General features: G+C 38.7%; 1 protein-coding gene across 2 annotated transcripts in view; it reads right to left on the bottom strand.

Moving 5' to 3' along the window:
• slc9a8 (solute carrier family 9 member 8) overlaps nucleotides 1-26,139 on the bottom strand; it is a 76,563-nt gene that overhangs the window by 5,355 nt on the left and 45,069 nt on the right. Inside the window, exons 5-14 of one of the 2 annotated variants that reach the window (XM_057829878.1) lie at nucleotides 18,202-18,285; nucleotides 16,312-16,413; nucleotides 16,158-16,192; nucleotides 13,341-13,484; nucleotides 4,323-4,464; nucleotides 4,127-4,232; nucleotides 3,937-4,053; nucleotides 3,769-3,851; nucleotides 3,574-3,685; nucleotides 686-906 (exon numbers count right to left, since the gene is read on the bottom strand). In XM_057829878.1, coding sequence (XP_057685861.1) covers nucleotides 686-906; nucleotides 3,574-3,685; nucleotides 3,769-3,851; nucleotides 3,937-4,053; nucleotides 4,127-4,232; nucleotides 4,323-4,464; nucleotides 13,341-13,484; nucleotides 16,158-16,192; nucleotides 16,312-16,413; nucleotides 18,202-18,285 — 1,146 coding nt within the window. The remainder of the gene's footprint in view (nucleotides 1-685; nucleotides 907-3,573; nucleotides 3,686-3,768; nucleotides 3,852-3,936; nucleotides 4,054-4,126; nucleotides 4,233-4,322; nucleotides 4,465-13,340; nucleotides 13,485-16,157; nucleotides 16,193-16,311; nucleotides 16,414-18,201; nucleotides 18,286-26,139) is intronic. The other variant, XM_057829879.1, reaches the window with a different exon arrangement.

Here is a 26,139-nt window from a genome sequence, read left to right as displayed (position 1 = left end):
CGGATGTAGAAACAAATGGCAAGTCAAATTTTACGTCGGATGTCGAAAAGATCGTGTGTCGAAGCGATCGTATGTCGAGGTACCACTGTATTTGGAATTTGTATTTACACGGTATCAAAGATTGCACCTGTCTTGACCTGCCTGCCGATTTTGGTGCATTTTGAAGGATTCTAAGGAGGTCAAATTGAGCTCAAAGGGGCTGCGGAACACAGAATAACTATAATAATAATAATAATAATTAATAAAACCGAGGAACAACAATAGGTTACCTAAAAAAAACATTGTCACCTGCATGTTCAAATACTGTTCAGTTATGGATGTGTTCTAAGTCAAATAAAATCAAATCAACTTTTATTTGTTTAGACCAAATCACAGCAACAGTTATCTCAAGGAGAAAACAAAACATGTTTTAAGGTGCAGTATCCCTACGCTGGATTTCAAACTACTAGAGCATTGTAGCTTTTTTTTTTTGCCCCCACCCCCCCCCCAGGTAAGACTAATGCCCACCCACACCTGGCATCCTGGTAACACCACTGAAATGAATGATTATCTTTAACGTACACTGTTCTGTGGCCTGAAAACAATCGATTTTCCCAATTCATTCTATTTAAGAGGGTGGCACACACTTGTATCAATGCAGTGTTTGTGTGTGTGTGTGTGGGGGGGGGGTGTGAATGTAGGTTACCATTTTCTCCGTCTTGCTCAGATTGATGTCCTTTTTGCTCTTTCGCCGCGATTGGCTTTCTTCAATGTCCATGATGCGGATGAGCGGCATGGTCCCGCCCCCAAGGAGGAGGATAGTAAAGAGGACAATGATGATGGTGGTGGTGCCAATGAGTTGCCGCTTCTCAATCGGCTCCAGGCCAAGATGCAGGCTCAAAGCATAGGGAATAGCGCCTCTCAGTCCTTAAAAATGCAGGATCAAAACAAGAGGCCATTAATATTTTCTCAGACATGCAGAACACTTAAAATTTAACATGTTCAATTCATTGAACTGACTATGGTTGAAATTGTAAATTATTTGTCACCCTGCATCAGTCCTGCGATTGACTGATTTTGCCTTCTTCCTACCCTAGACTTCATAATTTACAGTATTGACCTGACACATTTGCCAATCACTGCGTCAGCCTTCCCGAAGGGGGTCGTCCCAAACTCCGCTTCATTTATTGGCAGTCGGTCACATGCAGCGATGTAACGCCGGATTTATGTTGGAAAAGTACGAAAGCTGTACTGCATACAAACATGAAGGATTGTCTTAGGAATGATTTGTTCGAGGAATCAAGGTAATTATTATATTTTTCGTATCATGTGTGCATTGTGAAACGTGAAAAAAATCCATTGGAGTAATTAGGGGCTACAACATTGGCATTATACTTTGCAATATTTACGTAAAATAACTTCTAACTGCCTGTTTTTTTTTTGCTTTTAACCAAGAATCAAGACTAGAATTCAGAAATTTAAGCATTTATTCACAAGAATTTTCAACGCAAAAAGCTCTTTGTGGTACTAAGGGGGCGACCACAGTGACTTAACTAGCAGCACATTCGACTTATTTACGTAAAATAACTACTAACTGCCCGTTTTTTTTTGTTTTTTTTGCCTTTAACCAAGAATCGAGACCGTTTTATTTCGATATCTACAAAAAATTCAGGGATTTAAGCATTTATTCACAAAAATTTTCAACGTATAAAGCTCTTTGTTGTACTAAGGAGACCGCCACAGTGACTTAACTAGCATCATATTCGAAATATTTACTTAAAATAACTGCTAACTGCCCTTTTTTTTCCTCTCTTTTTTTGCTTTTAGCCAAGAATCGAGACTGTTTTACATCTATATCTATAAAGAATTCAGGGATTTAAGCATTTATTCACAAGAATTTTCAGCGGAAAAAGCTCTTTGTGTTTCCACTCGGTCAGCTTTGACGGCTACGCCAACAATGCTGGCTACTACGCTAGCCTTGAGCTCCTCGAGGGCATCTGGTCCTACACCAACCCCTATGCCTACGGCAATGCTGTCACCCCAGGAGGAAGCCTCTTCTGAAGACGGTACACAAGAAAGCCCGCAAACAGTTTGCTGAAGACATGTCAACAAAGCACATGAATTACTGGAACCATGTCCTATGGTCTGATGAGACGGGCGGGCTTTCTTGTGTACCGTCTTCAGAAGAGGCTTCCTCCTGGGGTGACAGCCATGCACACCAATTTGATGTAGAGTGTGGCGTATGGTCTGAGCACTAACAGGCTGACCCCCCACCTCGTCAATCTCTGCAGCAATGCTGACAGCACTCCTGTAATGAGCCACATGACATTTTGGAGGGAAAATGACAAGCAGTACTCAATTTGGACATTTAGAGATGTACGTACTTTCTAAGGGGTGTACTCACTTTGGTTGTCAGGGGTTTAGATATTAATGGCTATATTTTGAATTATTTTGAGGGGAAAATAAATGAACTCTATTATATAAGCTGCACACAGACTACTTTTCATTGTATCAAAGTGTCATTTTGTCAGTGTTGTCCCATGAAAAGATATACTTAAATATCTGCAGAAATGCGAGGCGTGTACTCACTATTGTGATGCACTGTATATAAAAAAATAATTATTTAGAATTTAATCAGGGAAAGATTTTGAATTTTTTGATGCTGCTGCGCATGGAGACTCATGTATGCCTAAGGTAGGTGCCTGTTTTGGTTTTACGCAGGTAGCAGCTTTGGTTTTGAAAATATTTGAATTTGAAGTTTTTGAAAATAGGCACCCTACGGATCGGCCCCTCGCCCCGTGTCATGTCAATTATTATGAAGTCCATGCTGGATACGAGGTAAAGAAAATAGATGTTTGTTTCAAACGATAATGAAGTAAATCAGTTAATCTGTCAATAATATAAATATGCAAATTTTATCAATCATAAAATTTTGTACATAGTAATGATGCGATGGCTGGGCAGTCACAGCATCAGGAGCTACATGGGGTGTGGTATCTTGCTCAAGAATACTTCGACAGGTTCATCATATCGGCGGATAAAACCCACAGCAATTCTGCTCCAAAAAAGACTAGTCTTGCTCAAACCCCAGCCACCTTTGCTATATAAAAGAGTACATGAAATAACCAATTACTATATAAACTGCACTTTATTTATTTTTACTTAGGTAATCATGTCTAATAGTTACAGTTTTTTTTGATGATTTTGAAAATTAAAGTGGGGAAACTATTTAAAACAAAATTGAGAAGGGGGCAAAGGCTTCTCACTATATTCACAAAAACACTGCATCTGTGGCTGGCCAGCAACAACTTGTAAGTTGCAAAGGATCAGACTTGTGGTTACAACAGTTCATATGATGGCTGGCTGTATCATCAAGTTCCTACATGACCTCAACACGAAAATAGTTTCTAACCCCATTACTGGTTACAAATCTTCAGAGGCCTTTTATAAAAACAAAGGCTGAATGTGACATGATTACACTATGACAGGAGGTGGCCTAATTGCGCCCTCCAAGTCGTTCTAAGGACCGGCAGTTTATAGCATACTGTAACTTATTGTTCTTTTAAAAACAAATGTTGACTTGTCTCATCTCACCACTGAACCACATGATGAACATCATCTTGGGTGTGATCTTGTGGTCTCGGCAAAAATTGAGCAGAAATGACAAGGGAAAGATGTTGACTGCACGGCCCAGAAGAACCAGGATCTGGAAAAAGACTCATCGTTAGTCTACCGATACAAATAAAAACAAATCATTGACACAGATGTTAAGATTAGAAAAACACTTACGATGCACCAAATAACAAACGATAATTCAAAATTGTGAGGGAAGCTGAAGATGGATAACCCGAGAAAGGCAAACACACATGTCTCTAAAGAGAGAAGGAAAATAATGTTAATGACCATAACTGTGATTAGTGATGGGGAAATTACAGCTATTCGTAGGAATTAACTGACCACACATAAAGGCCACTGTGCGCAGCGTCTGTTGCATGAGAATCTGGGTTACAGGAGACAGGTTGTGATGGGTGTAATGAGACATCACGATTCCCGCAAACAGGATGGACATAATTCCTGTGGATAGAGAGTGGCCAAGGGTTCATTCATTACATTCACATTATTAGTCATCCTTCAAATGTACACTTACCAGACAGTTTAATGCCCTCTGCCAGGCCATAAGGAAGGTAAGCAAAGATAATCATCATGCCAAATTCTAGTGAAGGTGTCTTCCTCAAGTCAAAATGTTTTAAGAACTGTGGTGCGAGTTAAGGAGGCTCAATAACACGTCTTGAAAATTGATGTTCACTTTTTCAACTAAAAGAAAACCCAAAATATTTGGATACAAGAGCAGAGATGAGTCCTGTGAGAGTCCCCAAGGCAGCAGAACCAAAGAACATTTTGAGGAAATAACCCACTGCTTGCAAAAATGTCTCCCAGCCTGTTACTCTAGTTGTGTCTGAGCGGGAAAAGAAACCCTCGGCAGTACTGAAAAGGCAAGAGAGAGAGAACAAAATGAGATTGAAGACTAGCAATACATTCGACTGACCCTAGAGGCCAGTCATACTCTATTTACAAGTGAAAAATGTCCCTTTGGAATGCAGAGGACAAAAACCCACCGTCAAAATGTTTATTTAGCAGATCGACTGTATCACATCAGGCTTTTAATGGTCTTTGTAGAGATATACGCAAATAACACCCTACTTCGTGTTTAACTCAAATAAACTAAAACTTTCAAATACAGCAATGTGTACACATTACAGAACTGTTTGTTGAACTTGCTGAGATGAATATTAAGCAATTTAAATACTGTTTATAGTTATTTTATAGTTAGGACAGGTACGACATCACAACTTTATATGGTACTGTTATGAGGATATTTCTGTTATACTTTGTTATATGAATCTTTTTTGTACGTGCATACATTCTCTTTAACTGTAAAAAATATATATGTTCATGAGAGTTGTCCGATAACGTCTTTTTAACCGATAACCGACATCCTGATATTGTCCAACTCAAAAATTCCGATACTGATATCAAACCGATACAGATATATCCGTTCGTGGACTTAACAATATGGCTAATTGTATTGTGATGCCCCACTTGATGCTTTAACCCAATAATGCCTGACTCCAGAAATAATGAACAGAAAATTCAGATTTTTTTTTAAACTTTGAAAGCTATATGTTCTCCTTAAACAAAAAATTTCAAATAATAATAATTAATTTGCATAAATGTTCTCTAATTTGCATTATACATGATACATTAAGTATCAGATGCAGTTCTCTGGTAAAACAAATACAACTAAAGTGAGATTGAACACAATAAGGTTTGAAACAATTTTTTTTTCCACTGCAATGAGGTCCGTAAATTATTATATCATATGTGATACATTTGACAATAATGATAAATGGGTAACACTTTACAATGAGGGTCCCTTAATTAACATTAGTTAATGCATTTTTAGCCAATAACTAATGTTTAAGTAACATTACAATAATTAATATAAGTGCTTATCTAACATTTATTAATATATTAATTAACATGAGTTAATGCATTAGTTAATGCATAACCAGACAGTAACTAATGGCTTGGTAAAATTAAAAAAATACATAGGCCTATATAGGGTTAGGGTTTGTTAACTTAGCATTTATAATTTCTTAGTTAAGGGACACATGTGCTACATTTTACAACAAGGGTCCAAAAAACATTCAGTAATGGTAAATAAAGGTTAAGAGGGGGAACTTAAGCATTTATAATTTCTTAGTTAAGGAACACATGTGCTATACTTTACAATAAGGGTCCAAAAAACATTCAGTAATGGTTAATAAAGGTTAAGAGGGGGAACTTAAACATTTATAATTTCTTAGTTAAGGGATATGTGCGCCACACTTTACAACAAGGGTCCAAAAAACATTCAGTAATGGTTAATTAAGGTTAAGTAATACTTACGAGGTACGTTCACGTGCAATAATACCATACTTAAGGTTAGGTTAGAATATATAATATATATATAATACATTACTTAACATTAATTCACATATACATTAGTGCATCAATAAATAGCTATTAATGTATACTCGTGCTAGTAAGTGATTATGTTATTTTAAAATGAGAAACATTGCTCTGTGAGTCCTTAGGTGCTGCTAACCTAACCTTAAGTATGGTATTATTTCACGTGAACGTACCTTATAAGTATTTAGTGCTGCAACGATTAATCGATTAACTCGAGTATTCGGTTAGAAAAAAATATTCGAAGTAAATTTTGCTGCTTCGAGTATTCGTTTAATTAAAGTGGCATTCCAATGGTTTGTTTTGAAAGTGTTTGCATTTAGTTTTATTGATTTGGGTGGATACACTGCCCTCTAGTTTGCCTCATTTCACGTGACTGAATCCAGCTGCTTCTTGTTAAGACCAACATAAGCTAAGTTTTTGTTTGAGCTAATGATTTTTTTAATGCATCCGTAATGTATGGGTATATTTAGCCGTTTTTTGTGAGAATATGTGTCTGAACTATTTGTTAAGAGCATTGTAAAAAAAAAAAAAAAAAGTTAACGTTTTACAGCATTTAAGATAGCGGCCTGTGCTATGTAAGCAGACACGGCGCTCCGCATACGAATAACACGCACTGCGCGTAGGGCACCAACTGCCTGAAGGGGCACCAAAAAAAAAAAGTTTGTATAAAATCCTAAAAAATAGTAATTGTAATAATAACAACAATATATAGTATTTAAAATAAAACTTTGTAAACCCTGATAAATGCAAGTAATATAAATATAAGTAACATAGGCTCATTATTTACACAAAAAAAGAATCTCCTGTGCGGCCCTCTCGTCAGTCTACCTTTGGTGCCCCCCCCCCCCCCAATTCCCTAGTGGTTTGCTCCATTATGCTTCAGTCGCAAATTTGGCAGAAGTTTATTCTTGAAAGGAAATCATCGAAAAGACAACAAGAGTCGGGGGCGGAAAATAGGAAGAGGAAAAAGCAGCGAGATGATGCCCGCGCATCACTTGCAGGCAAGATTTTTTTTTTTTTTTTTAAACAATTGTTTATTTATTATCAGCTACGTTTACATGACTACAATAATCTGATAACTGGGAATAACCAGGTAATGACAATAATGAGATTTGACGCATTTACGTGCACTTCAGTGCTGTGATAATCAGGAAAAACCTGGTTTATATGTTAAGTCAATAGTTCGATTCCAAGTACATGATGTAAAACTCCTGGTCTCAGCATAGGCCTTCCTCTATGTCTACCAAAAATCCATGCTTGCTTGAAGTTATCCCACTGAACCTCTTCAAATGCGAGCGTGGCGATTGCGTTACACAAGCTCGCTAACTGCAGAGTAGGCCCATAGGCTGAAAGCGAATCAGTTAGGCGTCCCTAAGGCCTCTCTAGCGACATCCGTTTTTACATTTGTACACATGCTCAGAGATGAAAAATAGCGGTGTTTATCAGATAAAGGATAGCGGATCATACTCTTTACATGACCACTTGAATAATCTGGTAACTCCAGAAATCGGGTTACGATCGATTTATTAGTGTGCACAACCAAAAAAAAAACATTCCAAAACGCTGTGGTGGAAATGATGTGACTTGCAAATTCATTGCACAATGAAAATTAAATGGAATTTTACGAGACATACCGGTAGTGGTTTTATGCAACAACTATGTTGATACCGAAATGTTTCCATTAGTAAGAAGCCGTAGTCACCACAATGCCTAGGGCACCAAAATAGCTAGCGCCGGCCCTGTATGTAAGCTAGCTAAATGTTCTTTTGTTGTACATACAGTGCCTTGCAAAAGTATTCAGCCCCCTTGAATCTTGCAACCTTTCGCCACATTTCAGGCTTCAAACATAAAGATATGAAATTTAATTTTTTTGTCAAGAATCAACAACAAGTGGGACACAATCGTGAAGTGGAACAACATTTATTGGATAATTTAAACTTTTTTAACAAATAAAAAACTGAAAAGTGGGGCGTGCAATATTATTCGGCCCCTTTACTTTCAGTGCAGCAAACTCACTCCAGAAGTTCAGTGAGGATCTCTGAATGATCCAATGTTGTCCTAAATGACCCATGATGATAAATAGAATCCACCTGTGTGTAATCAAGTCTCCGTATAAATGCACCTGCTCTGTGATAGTCTCAGGGTTCTGTTTAAAGTGCAGAGAGCATTATGAAAACCAAGGAAAACACCAGGCAGGTCCGAGATATTGTTGTGGAGAAGTTTAAAGCCGGATTTGGATACAAAAAGATTTCCCAAGCTTTAAACATCTCAAGGAGCACTGTGCAAGCCATCATATTGAAATGGAAGGAGCATCAGACCACTACAAAGCTACCAAGACCCGGCCGTCCTTCCAAACTTTCTTCTCAAACAAGGAGAAAACTGATCAGAGATGCAGCCAAGAGGCCCATGATCACTCTGAATGAACTGCAGAGATCTACAGCTGAGGTGGGAGAGTCTGTCCATAGGACAACAATCAGTCGTACACTGCACAAATCTGGCCTTTATGGAAGAGTGGCAAGAAGAAAGCCATTTCTCAAAGATATCCATAAAAAGTCTCGTTTAAAGTTTGCCACAAGCCTCCTGGCAGACACACCAAACATGTGGAAGAAGGTGCTCTGGTCAGATGAAACCAAAATTGAACTTTTTGGCCACAATGCAAAACGATATGTTTGGCGTAAAAGCAACACAGCTCATCACCCTGAACACACCATCCCCACTGTCAAACATGGTGGTGGCAGCATCATGGTTTGGGCCTGCTTTTCTTCAGCAGGGACAGGGAAGATGGTTAAAATTGACGGAAGATGGATGCAGCCAAATACAGGAACATTCTGGAAGAAAACCTGTTGGTATCTGCACAAGACCTGAGACTGGGACGGAGATTTATCTTCCAACAGGACAATGATCCAAAACATAAAGCCAAATCTACAATGGAACGGTTCAAAAATAAACGTATCCAGGTGTTAGAATGGCCAAGTCAAAGTCCAGACCTGAATCCAATCGAGAATCTGTGGAAAGAGCTGAAGACTGCTGTTCACAAACACTCTCCATCCAACCTCACTGAGCTCGAGCTGTTTTGCAAGGAAGAATGAGCAAGAATGTCAGTCTCTCGATGTGCAAAACTGATAGAAACATACTCCAAGCGACTTGCAGCTGTAATTGGAGCAAAAGGTGGCACTACAAAGTATTAACGCAAGGGGGCCGAATAATATTGCACGCCCCACTTTTCAGTTTTTTATTTGTTAAAAAAGTTTAAATTATCCAATAAATTTTGTTCCACTTCACGATTGTGTCCCACTTGTTGTTGATTCTTGACAAAAAATTAAAATTTTATATCTTTATGTTTGAAGCCTGAAATGTGGCGAAAGGTTGCAAGGTTCAAGGGGGCCGAATACTTTTGCAAGGCACTGTAGATCCTCATTTTTTTAAAATATCGTTTGAGGCTCAGCTCAGGTATTTAAATTTTTTATGTTCCTTATCCGATTACTCGATTATTCGAACTAACTAGTTCATCGATTAATCGACTACTAAAATAATCGATAGCTGCAGCCCTATAAAGTATTACTTAATCTTAATTTGGCATTCGTGAATGTTTTTTGGACCCTTATTTTAAAGGTTAGCACACACATCCCTTAACTAAGAAATTCTAAATGCTTAAGTCCCCCCCCCCACTTAACCTTTATTAACCATTACTGAATGCTTTTTGGACCCTTATTGTAAAGTGTAGCACATATGTCCCTTAACTAAGAAATTAAAAATGCTTAAAGGGCAACTGAAGACCTTTCCGGATTTTGGTGTAATTTTATGAATATAAACTTGGGACAAGTTCATCAAAACAACCATGACATTATTAACACGTAATTGTAAGGATAATTTGTGTTTTTTTAGTTTTTTTGCACTCCGTTAATGGTCCCTTCGCAAACCCGGAAGTGTGACATAGGCAACAGAAGACTACTCAGAGCTAGTATAGCAGCAACAACGATGTCAGTGATATTTCCACCAAAGGTAACCATTCAGGATCGCTCTTTCGTGACGCTACCGATGGCAAAGGCTCCCAGGAAAGATGAACTACAATTAATCCCTACATGTTTGAACCTGAGGCGTCAGATGACGGCGATTTACTTGACACAGCAGATGGCGTCATGACGCCAATTGAAAGCTCGACACTTCACAAACGGGAGAGTGAGTGGTAAGTCCAGCATCGTGATTTTTTTTTTAATCAGAATGTGATTACATGGTTGTGTATTTTTTCCATGCTCTACACATAGCTAAAATTGGATATTAGGTAATGGGACAGCTCCTACCGATCTAAATATGATAAAGCTAGCCCAAATGTGGCTAAATGAATGCGCTACACATAGCTAAAACCGGATATTAGGTAATGGGACAGCTCCTACCGATCTAAATATGATAAAGCTAGCCCAAATGTGGCTAAATGAATGCTCTACACATAGCTAAAACTGGATATTAGGTAATGGGACAGCTCCTACCGATCTAAATATGATAAAGCTAGCCCAAATGTGGCTAAATGAATGCTCTACACATAGCTAAAACTGGATTAGGTAATGGGACAGCTCCTACCGATCTAAATATGATAAAGCTAGCCCAAATGTGGCTAAATGAATGATATGTTATTGATATTTCAAAATAAATGACAAAACCATTTTATTTTCCAGGTGTTGCTGTAAACCGTCAAGTAATTACCCTTCCAAGAGTATGCCTGTGTCATCAGGAGATCCCAGATGTGAGAGCCAAACTTGAGGAGGCTGAAGCACTGACAGGGGCATGAATTACATTAAAAAACTAAAACCATAAATTGTTAACAACATTGACACATTTTGTTGACTGTTTAATGTATTCTATTGGTATATAATATATTGTAATTATATTACATTCTGAAAAAATATTTGAAAGGCCACAATAATAAATGATACCAGATTTATGTATATGTATTTACTCTTTTCTGTAACATGAAGTGTTCTCTATACAAAGATAATGCATTATCATTAAAATATGAAGGTAACTTGATTTTTCTTTTAAAAAATGTGTACTGTATATATGACTAGTTTATGATTTCATGTCATCAAAATTTGCTACATTTATTTCTCCTAAATCATCGTCATCTGATGTCGCAGATGGAAGAAATTCTGCATCTGGCAGGCCTCATAGGATCTCTTCAGTCGTCATCGCTGGACACCGCATCACTTCGGTCATCATATGACTCGACCCACTCTCTCTTGATTTTAGGAAACTGGGTGGCAACTGACTTGCAACGCTTTTTTCATCGTGTTGAGGGTTTCCGCCACTTAATTTTTTATGTTTGGCTTCCTGGAGAAAAAAAAAATCACAGCAGCATGAAAATATTGGATGAATCCTAATTTTAATTTAATAATAATTTCTTGGTGATCAAATAATAATGCCCCAGTCATAGCAGCATCTATTTGATGCTATTGTTCCCTCTTCAAAATGGGCAGACCTTGATGTTAAAGTATAAAAAACGAGCCAAGGACCTATTTGGTGCTGGGGACATTTGAAATTACATAACACCTATTGATATAGTAATAAAATCACACGAGTAGACGACGTCAGCCAACCTATCTACTACTTATGACAGGCCAACAGCAAAAAAAAAAAAAAAAAAAAAAAATGTCGCACTTCAACAAACAGGCAGTAGGAGTCCTCCTCGTTTATCAAAAAAAGCCATTAATGTTCTACTTACGTCTTTGCAAAACCAAGGTTGCATTGTTGTAGGTTTTCAAAGCTGTCGTGGCTGAAATGATGAAAACAATGAGCCGATTGGGGACTTGTATGCATGCTAACAAAAACGGTCCAAACCTTTGCAGGAGAAGTTGTTTTGGGACCACTCCTAGAGTCTCGAATCTTCCTGTGAGTAATTCATCGCTACACATCGAGATGGCATGACGAATCCCGCGAGTAAAACCCAGAAAATGTTTGCAATATATGGCGAGGATAGCGTGGTGCTATATTTCCGCGTTCAGAGTGGTGGCGAGGCTTCCTGGAAGTTACGTCATGAGGTAGGGGTCGGCAGGACGGCGCGTCCCTCGTTGCTATGGTGTTGCTATGGCCATAACTCAAAAACTACGCGGTCAATTATTATTATTTTTTTTTTATGTGACTTTTTGAGAGAGCGAATGACGCATTTAATACAATTCAACTGAGTAAAACACTTAAGAGCGAAATCTGAAAAGCTCTTCAGTTGCCCTTTAAGTTCCCCCCGCTTAACCTTCATTAATCTTTACTGAATGCTTTTTGGACCCTTCTTGTAAAGTGTAGCACATGTGTCCCTTAACTAAGAAATTATAGATGCTTAAGTTAACAAACCCAAACCTAAACACTAACCCTATATACGCCTATGTACATTTTTAATTTTACCAAACCTTTAGTTACTGTCTGATTATGCATTAACTAATGCATTAACTCTGCATTAAAAATAACTTGAACTGAAGTAATGGAAATAGTGCCTATAGTGCACTACAATGTTTATTGTTGAAATCGAAATAGTGCAAATATCAGTTTTTTGGACCAAGTGCAAAGTGCCAATAAGGCACTTATTCTGTCCTCAATATTTGTGTGGGTCCACAAATCGACAGATCGCCAACAAATCGACGTTCATGAATATAAAACAAAAGAAGAATATAACTTACAAGCGATGCTTGTATAAGGCACAAAAAATGTGGTGAGATGGCAAGAACTGCGATGGTACATAGCCTGTAGACGTTAGCTCATCCATTTAGTTCTCTCTATTAGCTCGCGGCGACATATGATTACGTCAGCAAAAAGTGTTGGAACTTATCAAAACTAATTACACACTAGCATGAGCAGGGGGCGACAAAATACTAGAAACACAGGTAGGCAATAAGGGGACATGACAGCACTGCCACATGTATTTTGGCTCAAAACCAATAATGAAAACAAACAATGTTGATATTATCCGATTTCATTTTTAAATGGTTCTATCGGCCGATATTATCAGCTACCTGATACATCAGGCATACAGAAATACAGCAACATATACTGTAATACACAATATCAAGTTTCAAATCCAATTATTCTGGTAGCAACTATAAAAACATATGTAAAAACTGATGTTATTTTACATACATATACACTCCCCCCCACACACACACACTACCCGTATATTCTTATTGCACTTGGGCTTCAGAAATCACTTTAACTGAGCCTTTTTTGTCCACTACCATTTTTTCTTTTTTACAGTTCCTATGGTTGACTAAGTATGTCACATTGAGCATAAGCAAATAGTGTGTCACAGATTGCCAAATCTGGTGGAAGAAACTGCAAATTCTGAAGAAATGTAAGAGAAGGAATCTTACTTTGTGAGGACGATAGAGACAGCGTCATTAAGGATGCTCTCCCCAAACACTAACATGTTCAGGACTGGGTCCACGTTGAGTGCATTAAAGATGGCTATGGTAGCAACAGGGTCTACGGCGGAGATGAGTGAGCCAAATGCAAAACTAAAGAAAAAGAAAGTCAATTTTAACCAAATAGCTTACGTAATTGAATAAATAGTTTATCCAAGAAAAATAACTTCTATGATAAAATTATTAGAATTAAGGAGAGAAATCTGAGTGGTGGCTATGAATAAACAGGAGAGAGGATGGACAGTCTGCATGGCTGTATCATATATAAGCGTGGACATGCTCAACAAATTGCAGTATCATCCTGTTAGCCCTCTTCTTTAACGCACAGCATCTACCGAGTCAGTCAAACTACCAGTGTTCGTTTAAATCGTCTATGGTTTGAATGATTCCGCAAGGATCTAAAACGGCGATTAAACCAAAGGAAGTGAATAACAGTAAATTCACTTAGATGAAGAAGTTCTGTATTATTTACCAATTCACCAGGCTAATAAAAAAGATTAGAATTTTAAAATGCTCAGCTACTCTAGATTATAGTATATGCCTTGTGTAATGGTAAAACATTAATGGTTATCCCAGTTAGCCTAAAAGTAGAGGCTGTGACTGGTTGAATTGTTATGAATGTTATGGAAATTTATATAACTGCTGAAAGTGTTGAAAGATGGAGGAGCATGAAGACAACAGAGGGCAAAAACTAATTCTTGTTTCACTCACCTGTGTGTCTCACTTTATAGGTTTGGTTTTCACTTTAGTCTTTGTCCAAGTCACTGTGTTATGCTGTTAGTTTGCTGTTTCTTTGTGTTAGTAAACCATGTTAGACTGCCAGTGTTTTTCAGTTAATCTGGCCTGTATTTCTCTTTTAACATAGACCCAGATCTCACATACAGTGGGGCAAATAAGTATTTAGTCAGCCACTAATTGTGCAAGTTCTCCCACTTGAAAATATTAGAGAGGACTGTAATTGTCAACAGAAAAATCACATTGTCTGATGTTGCTGGTATTTTGGCCCATTCCTCCATGTAGATCTCCCTTAGAGCAGTGATGTTTTGGGGCTGTCGTTGGGCAACACGGACTTTCAACTCCCTCCACAGATTTTCTATGGGGTTGAGATCTAGAGACTGCCTAGGCCACTCCAGGACCTTGAAATGCGTCTTACGAAGTCACTCCTTTGTTGCCCTGGCTGTGTGTTTGGGATCATTGTTATGCCGAAAGACCCAGCCACGTCTCATCTTCAATGCCCTTGCTGATGGATGGAAGATTTTCACTCAAAATCTCTCGATACATGGCCCCATTCATTCTTTCCTTTACACAGATCAGTCGTCCTGGTCCCTTTGCAGAAAAACAGCCCCAAAGCATGATGTTTCCACCCCCATGCTTCGCATTGGGTATGGTGTTCTTCGGATGCAATTCAGTATTCTTTCTCCTCCAAACATGAGAACTTGTGTTTCTACCAAAAAGGTCTATTTTGGTTTCATCTAACCATAACACATTCTCTCAGTCCTCTTCTGGATCATCCAAATGCTGTCTAACGAACCGCAGACGGGCCTGGACGTGTAGTTTCTTCAGCAGGGAGACACGTCTTGCAGTGCAGGATTTGAGTCCCTGGCGGCGCATTGTGTTACTGATAGTAGCCTTTGTTACTGTGGTCCCAGCTCTCTGTAGGTCATTCACTAGGTCCCCCCGTGCGGTTCTGGGATTTTTGCTCACAGTTCTTGTTATCATTTTGACGCCACGGGGTGAGATCTTGCATGGAGCCCCAGGTTGAGGGAGATTATCAGTGGTCTTGTATGTCTTCCATTTCCACAGTTGATTTCTTTACACCAAGCATTTTACCTATTGCAGATTCAGTCTTCCCAGCCTGATGCAGGTCTACAATTTTGTCTCTGGTGTCCTTCGACAGCTCTTTGGTCTTGGCCATAGTGGAGGTTGGAGTGTGACTGACTGAGATTGTGGACCGGTGTCTTTTATACCGATAATGAGTTAAAACAGGCGCCATTAATACAGGTAACGAGTGGAGCCTCGTTAGACCTCGTTAGAAGAAGTTAGACCTCTTTGACAGCCAGAAATCTTACTTGTTTGTAGGTGAGCAAATACTTATTTTCCACTCTAATTTGGAAATAAATTCTTTAAAAATCAAACTGAATTTCTGTTTTTTTCCCACATTCTGTCTCTCATGGTTGAGGTTTACCCATGTTGACAATTACAGGGCTCTTTAATCTTTTCAAGTAGGAGAACTTGCATAATTGGTGGTTGACTAAATACTTATTTGCCCCACTGTATGCCTTCATGCCAGGCGGGCAAAGAGAACTGCTCCCCACTCGTTGCTGTCACCGCAAGAAGATGTCTTGCTAAAGGGTACCACAACAGAATGCAGAAACCTGACAAGAACTTCTCCACCAACTTCATTTTTACATTTCTGTCCATAATTTGACTGGAATCTTTATCCTCTGACTCAACCCGTTCCTCAGAGTGAGCGACTGCCCCCCCTTAATTTCATTCCTTTCCTGTGTCCTATGTGAGTTTGACACTATCCTACCTACCTAGATGTGTAGATGTGTTAGTATTCCCAGTATAAGAAGCTACATGGTACAAAACATCTCTAATTGGCTAGATGAATTGTGCTAACCAAGCCATTAAGATAGGATAAGATAGGAAACGCCACCCAAAACACGCCGAGGAAAACACACATTTCAAGTCTAGTATTAACTATCACATAAACTGGGCAGAAATACAACTAAGGCATAGAAATGTTAAAATGGAAAGTCTCACCTATCTGTCATGGTCATCTTGTAGATCACATCTGCCTGAGGGGGGGAGCAAAAATTTCAGCAAAGAAATAAGCTCAGCATTTATACACCATGAAGGACATTGGCCACTATGACAAGCACACTTATGAGTACAACATAGCCTAATCAGGTCTTACCTGACCAAGGAAGTAGATGCCTCCTCCAACTATGAATGCAGAGATAGCAGTTCCAATCACAGCAAAAAGAGTGATGGAGCCAATGTTCTGGAAGAAGTTACCCTACACAGTACAGGCACAGCTTTTAAAGTAACCCTGCTATGATTTAAATGGTGACGAAATGCTATTGGCAACAAAGGCAATAATAAAAATAAATGTTAAAACTATGCTACAATATTTTTAGAAAATGTCAGCAAGACTGGAAACCATGTACCCGTATTTTTCGGACTATAAGTCGCACCTGAGTATAAGCCGCACCAGCCCAAAAATGCGCAATGAAGAGGAAAAAAGAAAACATTTAAGTCACACAGGAGTATAAGTCGTATTTTGGGGGGAAATTTACTTGATAAAATCCAACACATAGAACAGATAAGTCATCTTGAAAGGCAATTTAAGATAAAAATTAGGGCTGTCAAACGATTAAAATTTTTAATCGAGTTAATTGCAGCTTAAAAATGAATTAATCGTAATTAATCGCAATTAATCGCAATTCAAACCATTTATAAAATATGCCGTATTTTTCTGTAAATCATTTATATTTTCTGTAAAATAAATTGTTGGAATGGAAAGATAAGACACAAGATGGATATATACATTCAACATACGGTACATAAGGACTGTAGTGGGCATTTCACTCTACTGTCATTTAAATCTGTCTATGCTGTCCTCACTCCAAAGCGTCTACTTTTTCCAAAGCTAGACAGCTAGTGAACGACGCCATAATAATCAGACTTCCTTCTTTTTCATCTGATTTATTAATAAAATGGCCTCAAACCATTGTCCTCTTTAGACCGTCGTAAAACTACAAAAAAAAAAGTACACAAGCATTGCATTAGCAACAACGTTAGCTTACCACGCTATACAGGTTCACAAAACAAACAAAAAGGGTCTCATACAAAAAATATAACATTTCGCTTACTAACATAATATGTACATTATTTACAACAACCATACTTACGGACAAATCTTGTCCAAGGATCATATAAGCACAACATTACAACAAAGGCGTCAGCCCGAGACGTCCTGCAGCCATATTGAACTGGCAAGACAACAATAAACCATGTCGCAAAGCGACCACAAGAGTTCGCTGTTAGACAGCACAAAAAGCCTTGCTGTAAAACTTATCAAAAGGCAGAATACTGTCTGAGCGGGACATGTGCGTTAATTGCGTCAAATATTTTAACGTGATTAATTTAAAAAATTAATTACCGCGCGTTAACGCGATAATTTTGACAGCCCTAATAAAAATACAATAGAAAACAACATGCTGAATAAGTGTACAGTATGATAATGTTAGATGATGCATGAACAACGAAATGCGAACATGGCCGGATAACTATAGCATAAAGAACATGCTAACAAGTTTACCAAACCACCTGTGTCTCTCCAAAACACCGAAATAACAAGTGAAATGATATAATAATGTGTTAATAATTTGACACATAAGTTGCTCCAGAGTATAAGTCGCACCCCCAGCCAAACTATGAAAAAAACTGTGACTTATAGTCCGAAAAATACGGTAAACTGAAATAACGGTTTGTAACACATATCCTTGCTTTAAAACGGCTTTAGTAATAATGACATACAGTACAATAACAAACTGTGAGATATTTTTATAGCTTGCTCATGTGTCTGCATTCTCATGCATGTGTAATTTGAAAGCCCGTTGTCTGCTTAGGGCATTGTTCACTGCTAAACAATACAGTTAGGAAGCTTTTTTTCCCTCCATTACCTCGGCTTACTTGTAACAGATGCTCGATTTTTGTTACGCACTCCCTACATGAATTATACTGTCAATTAAGTACAGATTTTACATTAATTTAACACATTCCTTTTTCTATTGTACAATACCTTATGTAAAGAGTACCCCGACTCAAAGATAATAGGTGGCAGGAGCAAAAGGAAGAACATATTGGGTCGGAACATTTCCTCCTCCTATTTGAACACAAAAAGAAGAGAAAGAGAAGAAGTCAGAATGAACGTGTCAAGAAGAGCTGGGTGATCGCACCAAAAAAAGGAACACATTTTATTTTCATATCATCCGATCTTGATTTTTTATGTGATTTCTTTTTTTTTTTTTTTTTTTGGGGGGGGGGGGGTGAAACTTGATTTCTGATTGATTAAATATGTAATGGCTGATCACCAACATTTACCTGAATATTTATATTTTTGATCAACACTCTTGATCTTAAAATCACCAACGCCTAATGTTAAGTTATAAAACTATTAACAAAAAGTCCATAAGTTACATTTTTATTGAATAATCAAACACTACTAAGGGTTACTCAGTGACCAAAATACATCACACTAGAGAAATTCAACGTGCAAATTATTGAAGATTGAAATTACAAACTACTGAATTCAAAAGGAGAGCAATCAGACAGACTGTTTTTAGGAAGTTCATTCATTTGGATTTGATACATTACTAATTTATTTCCGGACGTTTGTCTGAATAAACACACATAGGTTTCATCTAAATTATGATCTTGACCCAAATCAGTGCAGAAAATATAATGCATGTTTATATTAAATCTACCACAAATATTTCCCAATCATTTCACTCGTGGCAACATCAGATCAGGAGATTTTATACATGGCGGCGGACAGGGATATACAGAAAGCAAAAAACCAAGTTTGAATTGCAAGACACAGTACTTTTTCTGATAGGGCATGTTAGCATGTTGGTTCTGGATGACTACCATATGCATACACAGACACAATACAGAGTGAATGCCTGTTCATTCATCCAAGCATTCAAACAGGAACCACAAACACACTCAAACACACATGGTGTAAAGAGACGTAAATTCTTCCTAAAGAATGATCCGCACACACATGCACACACACAAGCACAAACCAAATTTCTCAAATCGTAACTTTCTGATTATTTCAGTGGTATAATGAAATCATTGTTTCACCTCAGATAAGTGGGCCAGCCTCCTAGGTCAGGCGTAGGCATCATGTGCCCATGCATTACTCTGCTTGTCAGTGAGACTGTGCATGATAAACCATGTGTTCTTGCATGAACAAGTTTACCGTATAAGCACAATGAACACAGATGCATACACAAACTGGAAAGGGGCTCTAATGTACATGCATCATTTGGCCTTGCATTAAATTCACGGTGAATGTGCTGTAAAAAGAAGCTATAAATTGAGCAAGGATGGACTGACCAACAAACTGTGCAGCAGAATGTCCATAAATTCCTTTTAGTGCAAAGTTAAACTCAATACATTGCATGCATTAGGAGCAAGAGAAGGAACAATCTATTTATGGGTGGTGGCTGACGAGACATTTGTATCAATTTTCTGTCCGAAAGATCGAAAAGGGCTGCTCCATATTTAGTCCATCTTGTCAACAATCTCTCCCTTTGTGTTTAGGCTGCAGTCTTGACAGCTTGTTCGAGCTACCGTGCCCCAATGACCCAACGAGCAGATGGAGGCGAACACAGTCTACAGTCATCCACTCCAGGCACAGCACACCCGAGAAAATTAGGGATGGAAAACTGACCCCTTGTGGTGAAGGCAACCAATAGTCCTAGTTTTTGAAATCTGTATGAGACACGTTGTACAAGGTCATGTTTAAATTGTTGGTTGGTCCATTACGATGAAGGTAAGAATATAAAGATTTCTTTGGGGCGGGGGGAACATCAGTTTTTATGTTTAGTGCCTACACATATTTTCACTGGTTTGACAAGCACATTGAATTCCTTTAGCTTGGAAAAAAGTGCAAATCTTTGGTTTTATGAAGGTAAGGCTCTAAGGAGGTGGGCTTGTTGTTACTTGCTAGAGAAGCATGGATATGACAGCCTAGATTAGCATGTTTTTAGCTTATTAAAATAGCAAGTAAGAATAATTTTGGAGCACTGTTATGTCTCTTGATATGTGCGTGCAATAGTAAATGATTGGCTTCAGTGCCACTTGTGAATGTGGGTGGGGGGGGCAGCCGTATAAAAACAATGAATGTGAAATAGGATGAATGAACAGAGCTTAATATCCAAAAGCAGTGATCATTTCGGCACCAAAACGATATAGAAAGTTTCCAAGGTACTTCCACTTTACTTCTGCATTTCTGCGCACAACTTCCGTTTTCTACGTTCTCTACCAAAAAAAAAAACAATGGAGCTGGTAGCATCACTCATCAAAATCCCTCAAAAAAGACAATTTGGAAATACCGCATCCATCTGCCATCATCACGACATGGGAGGAAAACATGAAGAAATGACTAAGAGTCAACACAAACAAAATATTTTTCGTATTTTATTGATTTAATGGCAGTGGATGGAAACACAGTCAGAAACCTTAAAAGCTCTGAGGCACCTTGTACCTATTTGCACAGCAACAAAGTCTAATGTGTCCTGATACATGAATATGGGTATATGGGAAGGCAGGTGTGGAACCAAGGCAGTGCCACCCACAAAGCAATAACAGGTACAATTATGTTTAATTTGACTACAATTCTGTGTGTTGCGTCACAGCTGACGCATCATTAGCTTTGCTAGTGATTCAACGATAAAGAGACGGAAAACAAACACTAATCTATAATTTTCAAGTCACATACGAGACTTTTACCCTAAATGCATAAATGCAAGTGTTACACCTTTTTTGTTTGTTTGGAAACAGGTGAAAAACGCTGTTGGGCAAGGGAAGACAACTTGATGTGGCTCACACTTATGTTGATGGACATATATCGAGACTAAGTGCATTCTACCTTGATGATGGAAGGCTCAATTCATGCTCTACCTTTGTTATGAATTCTCTAATATTTTTTATAAATTATGATATATTGTCTTGTTTTGCACATGCACTATAATTGTTTTAAATAAAACAAAAAATGTTATCATGTTGTTCAAAAGTTTCATTGCCATCAATATCTGCAATAAAAAAGAATGACATACTATTTGTGTTTATATGTACATCTGTATGAGCTCATAATACCATAACTATAATCTAACCAGATGAAAAATACCTTGTAGTATTTCCTTGTTACAATAAAATGAGTGTCATCATTGATGCGTCAGTTGGCTGCTGCCATGCAAGGCACTCCCTGGTGTTAAAAGAGAATTATAATACTAAGGGGCTGTGAGATACTGTATCAATAGAACCGTTATGTGTCAAGATAACAAATATTAATAAAGTTAACAAAAAAATTAATCACATTCATGAGCAATTATCGAAAATAGATCTAAAATTACGAACATTTCTGAAAGTTCCGGAAACAGCCGAATGGGGCTTTGACGTCACAGCCAGGAAATAAAAGGTCGAGGCAGGTGCCACCGTTGTTTATCGACGAGAGAGTTGCGTTCATGTTTTATCAAAAAAATCGCTCAAATGGTTCAAACCTGTCAGGCTATGTGGTGTACAAATAGCCATTTGTCAAAATGTAGTACCCATGAGTTCCCGAACGCGAGAAAAAGAGCTGGACTACGCAGACAATGAGTAAAGTTCGTCCGTGCAAAGAGGGCTAATTTTACATTTTACACCTGAAAGCTATGCCAACTATGGACAGATGAAATCAGGTTTTGCAAAGGAAATTGCCGCTGAAAGCAGATGCGGTGCCCATCCATACAAGCGCATTCACCTAAATGTCCCGAGATATCAAGAAAGAGGAAGATGACTGGCACTGATGAGACCACCCCACCACCCCAGGTTAAGCAAAGGAGGGGAGCAGCCAAGCTCGAAATGGCCAGAGTGAGTACTCTTTTATAATAAAAAACATATTAGCATTGGATATAGGACTGGACACATGTATAAATTATTGCTCGTAAAATATATACAACAAATCCTCTAATCCCATTCATATTTGTATCTGTTGGCAGAGCGAAAAACCTATGATAGCACAATAAATGATAATTATTCAATACATTACTTTATTTTGTGGTCACGGTGTATCAGCTTCACGAAAAGAAATGCAAAACAAACCATTCGGTGTTTCCCCACACGATTTGTTGCCCGTGTTTCATCAGTGTGATTGCTCCCCTCAATGATCGTTTCATTAGGCTGCATTGGCTTTCGTTTGGGCTCAAATTGATAACCCAAAACACCAAAGAAAGGTTCATAACTGTCTTCGTCACCATTAGAAGAACGTTCGTTACGTTGGATTCGTTGCTGCAACTAGAAACAAAATTGTCCGCCATCATCGCCGCCATTCAGTACTAAGCACTGAGCCGAGTGTTTCCTAGTTGTGATGTCACGCACACAATATGCTAGATTTCCGGGATCTCGGGCGCCAGTCGTTTTAGCTTGACAATCGATCCAAATTTCTATCATTATCATTTTCAAGTGCCATGATATGAATCTAAAAGGCATGCGTAAATGGATAAATGATGGAATATTAGCATTTTCCCAGGTGTTGTAATACTCTTTAAGTTTCTGGACACTTCGAAACGGAATTCTAAAAAGTAACTCTACGCCACCCTCCCAGTTACATTTATGGATGTTCAACATTTTAGACTGTCCCACACCCGGTTGCAAGAGCAAGCCTGAACAAAGCAGTGTTTAGAAATTCTAGCAAGATGAGGTTTCAGCAAGCATGACAATATGTTTATACTAATATGTTTAACTGATGTGTTCTTTTGCCCACATTAGCCTTGGAATGATACAGTACTTCTTGATTTATTGCTTCATCATGCAGCATCGTCTTGCAAACCTCAACTGTCCAACCACTATCCCGGTTATCTGATGTTCGAACCAATCAAGAGAAAGAGGCGGGGGCTGCAGACATGAGCAGGAAGCAACTATCTGGTTGAATACAATGTCAAAGTGCAAGGCAGTTCTTGTTCATAGTTCAATTTCAGAAGTTTTGTCGGAAATACACTTAATTTCCGCATTAAAAGAAGAGGAAAGGATGTCACGAAAAGCTTTTCTTAACAGGCAACAATGTTTTCGCTCTTCCACGAATCAATATGCCATATTGTGGTTTAATGTGGATTGGTCACCTTCTGATGGTGAGCCAATCAGGTGAAAGAAGTGGAAGCTGCAGGGCTCAGGCTTATTTCAATTTTTTTATTCAAAAAGATTCAACTGTATTTGTATAGTGTCGCATATACAGTGCCCTACATAATTATTGGCACCCCTGGTTAAGATGTGTTTATTAGCTTCTAAAAAATTTTTTTATTCAAATAATGAATGAATGAATTTATTGTCATTGTCATCATCATCAGTATCATTGACAGTTACAGAGTGTGGGATAGTTTGGCCAAGAAAGAGAAACATTGACACAGAATATGGAATAATTTGCCCGAAAAGACGATGACAGACATAGGAAGACGGGAAAAAAGCAAATGCTTATCGATACTCGTCCCCCAACAGCCCAGGATGCACAGTCTAGCATGTTAGTGTTGCATAGTCCATTTTTTTACTCATATATCTTTCCAGAAGTCATTGATTGCCATGGCATTTCGCAATATTGTCAATTTGAGTAGGTTCATTGGTTAGGTTGATTCATAGGTTGATTTCCAAGTTGGTGTAGGGAGGGATGGCTGGGGGTATCATGGAGGCCCACGTCTGCTGTATCCGTTCCGGAAGATTAGTCCTCATCCTCCCTTGCCCGGTTCCCGCGAGCTAGCCTTTCATGATCCCGGATCTCCGTGACGATTTTCGTGACCATTTGAGCGGTGGCATCACTTAACGCTGCTTGTTCCTTTGTCACCTGGGACAATTTGTCGCCGTTGTTACAAGCAATCTCCATTGCCTCGTTGAGTTGACGCTTCATTCTCATCGAGAATCGGTGTACCCAGAGGGCCCCAAGAAGCAGCAGGAAGGCGAGCGCCATCAGAGAGCCGAAGATAAAGAGGTCCTCGACGTTCTCAATCTGGAGAGACGTTAAGCATATGGGCCTCCATTTTCCCCAGGCATCCTCCACATATCCAGACGTGAAGGTGTTGGCCGGACATGGCCGTTGGTTTGGTGTAGGTCTCATTGTAGAAAATATTTTGTCCAATGAGCTAAGTGTCCAGTCAAGGAGCTCCATCTCCCAGCAGGTTAAACACAGCGCACACATTGCAATAGCAGATCAGTGATCTAATTTTGCTGGAAGGCATATCTTCAGAGCATGCAATGTTATGTCTTAGTCTCTGTCCCTGATATTGGATCATCCTTTGTTTGCCTTTTTGTTGTGGGAACAATTTGTTGCGGATGTGTGTGTGCAGTGCAGCTATGTCTCATTTTGGTCCATGTAACGATTTAGTATAGTTTCTTTGTACATCTTTTTGAAGTAACTCAATGATTTTATACTCGTAAGCGCTGCATCACATGTATTCCATAGGCGAGCCCCAATGTTCGTAATCGAGAAAGATTTTAATGTTGTCCTAGTTGCCTGATAGGAAAACAATCTGATTCCTCTTAGGTCGTAGATTGATTCCCTTAGGTGGAATAGAGCTTGTAGGTTAGGCGGGAGACTGTTTGCGTGGGCCTTGTACATCATTTGAGCAGTTTTGAAGTTAATCAAGTCTTAAAATTTTAATAGCTTGGACTTGATGTAGAGTTCATTTGTGTGCGTTCTGAACGGTGCTTTATGAATAATCCTAATTGCCTTTTTTTGAAGGATAAAACGTGGATAAAGATGTGTTGTGTATGTGTGCCCCCAGATTTCCAAACAGTAGCTGAGGTGCGGCAAGACAAGTGCGCTGCAAAGGGTTTGGAGAGCCCTCTTATCTAGCATATTTTGTGCTCTAAAGAGAATGGAGATGCTCCTAGCTAAAGTTGCACCGATACCGATACCAGTATCGGCAGGGGGCGCCGATCCGGCCCGAATTGGTGGTATCGGTATCGACGAGTACCAACATTTAGGGTGCCGATACCATCTACTGGCATCACTTGAACGCAAATATACTGTCCTCCCAATGTGAGCTAACTTCCTAAATCATTACATCTGTATGTCTTTGTCTCGACACTGCCAAACGAAATTTACACCTTTGTCTTCAATATTACGGATGTACACTACAACATATCCACGATGTTTCGCTGCTCATCAAACATGGCATTCACAAACGATTAGCATGCGTTAGCTTACGCTTGCTATTGTAGCGCCGATGGGATCAGAAAGATTAAGACCGTGGGAGACTAAGCAAACTCATGGTTTCATGATGAACAATAAGTGGCAAATTAAGAGCACCGTACTTCAAACTCGTCCTGTTCATGAAAGTCGATTGTCATATGTTGTGCAGTAATGAGCAGAATTAACTTCTGTGGCCAGAAAACACTCAAGCGGCGCAGCGCGCACACTAGATATCATCAAATAGCATCCTAGATGTGCTACATTAGATCCCATGCCATTAGCTGCGTGAGCCCAGAGCGACGCGTAGTCCATATAAAAGCCGACGACGACATTGATGAAATAGAAAACCGCCATGACTGAATGGAAGTTAAGCAGGCCAAATCAATCCATACCAGTGACTATAGATAATGCTGCAAATACTGTTAATTCAGTACATGTTTCAGATGGACCCGGACCACAAATAGGATGTTTTACTTATATGGTAAATATAGCTGCTAAGAGAGCTGCAGCAATCAACAGTGTGCCCCACTTTACAAAAAGTAAAGATTGTTCTCAGCACTTATATACAAAATTTCTTCAGATCAGTGAGAAGTAAGCACATAAATATTATGCACTAAAATGCTTGTTTATATGATGGCACTGTTATTTTTGCTTGTTAGCAAATAATAATAATAAAAAAAAAATAATAATAACAGTTATATTTTCTGTTTCAGAGCATTAAATGTATTGAATTGTATCGAAAATCGTACCGAACCGTGACTTAACTGTATCATTGCATCCCTTATACTGTAC

This window comes from Corythoichthys intestinalis, chromosome 2, assembly GCF_030265065.1.
Source record: "Corythoichthys intestinalis isolate RoL2023-P3 chromosome 2, ASM3026506v1, whole genome shotgun sequence".
Classification (NCBI taxonomy): Eukaryota; Metazoa; Chordata; class Actinopteri; order Syngnathiformes; family Syngnathidae; genus Corythoichthys; species Corythoichthys intestinalis.
This window is presented reverse-complemented; position numbering and strand designations above follow the sequence as displayed.